The sequence below is a fragment of the Mobula hypostoma genome, chromosome 5, assembly GCF_963921235.1.
Source record: "Mobula hypostoma chromosome 5, sMobHyp1.1, whole genome shotgun sequence".
NCBI classification, from domain to species: Eukaryota; Metazoa; Chordata; class Chondrichthyes; order Myliobatiformes; family Myliobatidae; genus Mobula; species Mobula hypostoma.
In genome coordinates, this window is record NC_086101.1 from 13,505,647 (window position 1) to 13,508,851 (window position 3,205).

The window sequence follows — 3,205 nt, forward strand, 5'->3', positions numbered from 1 at the left end:
TTTGCTGTTTTACTGAGAATGTTGATTTGCAAGAAAATACAGAAACATGCACTTATTTATTTCCGACGAGTGGAAGTACCTTTTTGATTTTACTTTATGTCGGGAAAGAGAAAGAACTGTCGAGCGGCGGAGGAGCGTCACGTGACGAAGACTGGACCCCTCCCCCCCACACATCCAGTCCCTGTCCTCACCCAGGTCCGCGCAGACGGTATAAAAGTGCGTCGAGGCGCGTCTGTCGGTCATTTCTCAGCCGGCGGTGTTGAGTCATGTCTGGTCGAGGGAAAGGCGGAAAGGGTCTGGGGAAAGGTGGTGCCAAGCGCCACCGCAAAGTTCTTCGCGACAATATCCAGGGTATCACCAAGCCCGCCATACGTCGTTTGGCCCGCCGAGGTGGCGTCAAAAGAATTTCAGGCTTAATCTACGAGGAAGTGCGCGGTGTTCTGAAAGTTTTCTTAGAGAATGTCATCAGGGATTCGGTAACTTACACTGAACACGCCAAACGAAAGACCGTGACTGCTATGGATGTAGTATACGCACTGAAACGCCAGGGACGCACCTTGTATGGTTTCGGAGGTTAAAAGATAAATCGAGCAACTGTTTAGGAAACCAAAGGTTCTTTTAAGAACCGCCAAAGCATTCCAAAAGAATATTAACTGCCGCTCTGAACAGCAAATATTTTCGTATGTCCTGTAAACATCACTCTTACAAAACATTACTGATCTCTATGTCCTTTCCTTTCATGTACTGTACTAGGTTAAGTTAGCTTCATTTTTGGGTGAACATGAGTATAGCGTTTTGGAAAGTGAATATCGGTTGTGTTCAGTGGTCGTTTGTGTTGCAGTGAGAAGTTATCCACACAAATGACTGACAGCCAGCAACATATTGCCAACTCAGGATGGTGTAAGGAAACTGCCAAGGTAAAAGTTACGCTAGCTTTTTGGAAGGGATCTTGGATATAAAAAGGGGCAATTAATTTGTGTAAGTGGGGAATCTTCTCTTAGGCTGCATCCTGACTAGTGCTAAGAGTGAGAGAGAGACTGGAAAAGCTGTTGGGCATCAGTGGGTAAGTGATTGGAATTATTTTGTCTTTTACTCCCTTCATAATCATTTTCTCTCAGCACTCTTTATTTAACCAATAAATTAATACCCTTAACATATGTACAGTGCCTCCTTTGTTTGCGGATACCTCTTGCTGCTGAATCAGAAAAGAACGAGAAACATTTTAAAAATATTTTCATTACAAATACCACACAATTTGGAAAGGAAACTGTATTTGATGGTACCTCTATGTCACGTCATTCTTGGTTGAAGTCATAGATTTGGGAGGTGCGGTCAGAGCAGCTAAGTAAATAATTGCTTTGCATTTTGCAAATTTTCCACTCTTGGACTACGTAAATGTTACTTACACTTTTCAGAGCACACTAGGAGTCCAAGTCTTGTTGCGAGCAGGCGAAGGACGTTGCTCTGCAGTTGCAAAGAGACTCGCGGTGGTGCAGTCATTACCGCGGTGACCTCACCGTTCCAAAGACCCACGCTCATTCGCGACCCTGCATGTGGACTGTGTGGAATTTGCACACTCCCCATTCATTACCTTGGCACTGGCTTATTATTGTCACATGTACCAAGATACAGTGAAAAGCTTATCTTACATACTGTTTACACAGATCAAATCATTACACAATACATTGAGCATTAAGGTAAAACAATATCAATGCAAACTAAAGTGTAAAATCTCATCTCGTTGCTGTACTTTTTTTGACTAAAGAGATGGTGCTGAGAGACCAGAGGAGATCATCCATTATGTGCACTCCCAGAAACCTGGTGCTCCGACCTCTCTGCACGGAGTGGCCAGCCTGCTCCTTCCTAAAGTCCACAATCATCTCTTTAAACTTGTCCACGTTGAGACTCAGGTGGTTGCGTTGGCACCATTCTTCCAGCCGCTGTTGATGAGGCCAACCTCTGTAATGTCATCAGAGAACATGATGATTTGGGTTTGGTCTGAATCTAGCAGTGCAGTTATGCGTCGGCAGTGTGAACAGCAGCGGGTGAGCACAGCCCTGGGGGAGCGCCGGAGCTCAGTGTGGTGGAGCGAGAGATGTTTCTGCCAACGTGGACTAACTGTGGCCTTTTTGTCAAGAAGTCCAAGGTTCGGTTTCAGAGAGAAGTGCTGAGACCCAACAAGGAGAGGTTACCCACCAGTTTCGGGGGGATGATTATATTAAACACCGAACTGAAGTTGACAAACAGCATCCTGGCATATGAGGCACCATTTTCCAGGTGGGACAGGATGCTATGGCAACGTCAGTGGACCATTTTGAGCGATCGGTGAACTGGAAAGGCCCCTATGTAGCAGTAAGATGGAATTTAATGTGATCCATACCAACCGCTCAAAAAGCACTTCATTATTGTTGAGGTCAGAGCCACTGGACAGTAGTCGATGAAGCGGGTTACTGTCACTGCCTTGGACACTGGGATGCTGGTGGCTGCCTTCAATACTGAGGGACAGGTGGGCTGTTCCAGAGAGATGTTGACGATGTCTGTCAGAACCTCTGTTAACTGGGCTGCACAGTTCCTCACCACCCGGTCAGAGCTGATATCAGGCCCCACAGCTTTACAATGGTTGATCTTGCCTAGGGTCTCCCTCATATCAGCTGCCGGACAGAGGGCCTGCACTTTGTGGGGGCGGGGGGGGGGCTTCCTCACGGACACATCACTCCTGCATCAAATTGTGTGCAAAAGACATTCAGCCTGTCAGAAAGAGAGACAGCATTGTCATTGATGGGAAGAGCGGACATGAAAGCCATAATGGTTTGAGTGCCCTGCCAAATGCTCCTCGTGTCTCTGGCATCACCGAAAATGCTGTATATTCTCTGTTAATATTCCCGTTTAGTCTTCCTGATGGCGCAGGAAAGCACAAAGAGCCATCTGATTTCCCGAACTGAAGGTGCCCTGAATCCTTATGTTGTGTTGGTCATTAACGCAAACAACACATTTCATTCTATGTTTCAATATACACGTGATAAATAAATGAATCTGAAATTTAAAAAGGTCAATGATTTCTTGTTACACAAGTCGCTGAAGCCAATATTGGCCCATGTTAATTATCAGAGGATTTATCTGAAGGAGCACGTCACAATGAAGAGATATCCAGATTATTGTAGATAGTTTAGCTTGCATCACTTTTAAAAAGAGGCGTACTTCACCA

At 45.5% G+C, this 3,205-nt stretch overlaps 1 protein-coding gene across 1 annotated transcript; it reads left to right on the forward strand.

The window, feature by feature from the left end:
* Positions 1–266: 266 nt before the first annotated feature.
* LOC134346616 (histone H4-like) lies at positions 267–578 on the forward strand. The gene has a single exon (XM_063048058.1). It carries the CDS (start codon positions 267–269, stop codon positions 576–578), a length of 312 nt encoding a protein of 103 aa, XP_062904128.1.
* The last annotated feature ends 2,627 nt before the right edge of the window (positions 579–3,205 follow it).

Excerpts from the sequence above, each read along its gene's own strand:
- LOC134346616 (XM_063048058.1), top strand. The coding sequence starts at position 267 with ATGTCTGGTCGAGGGAAAGGCGGAAAGGGTCTGGGGAAAGGTGGTGCC.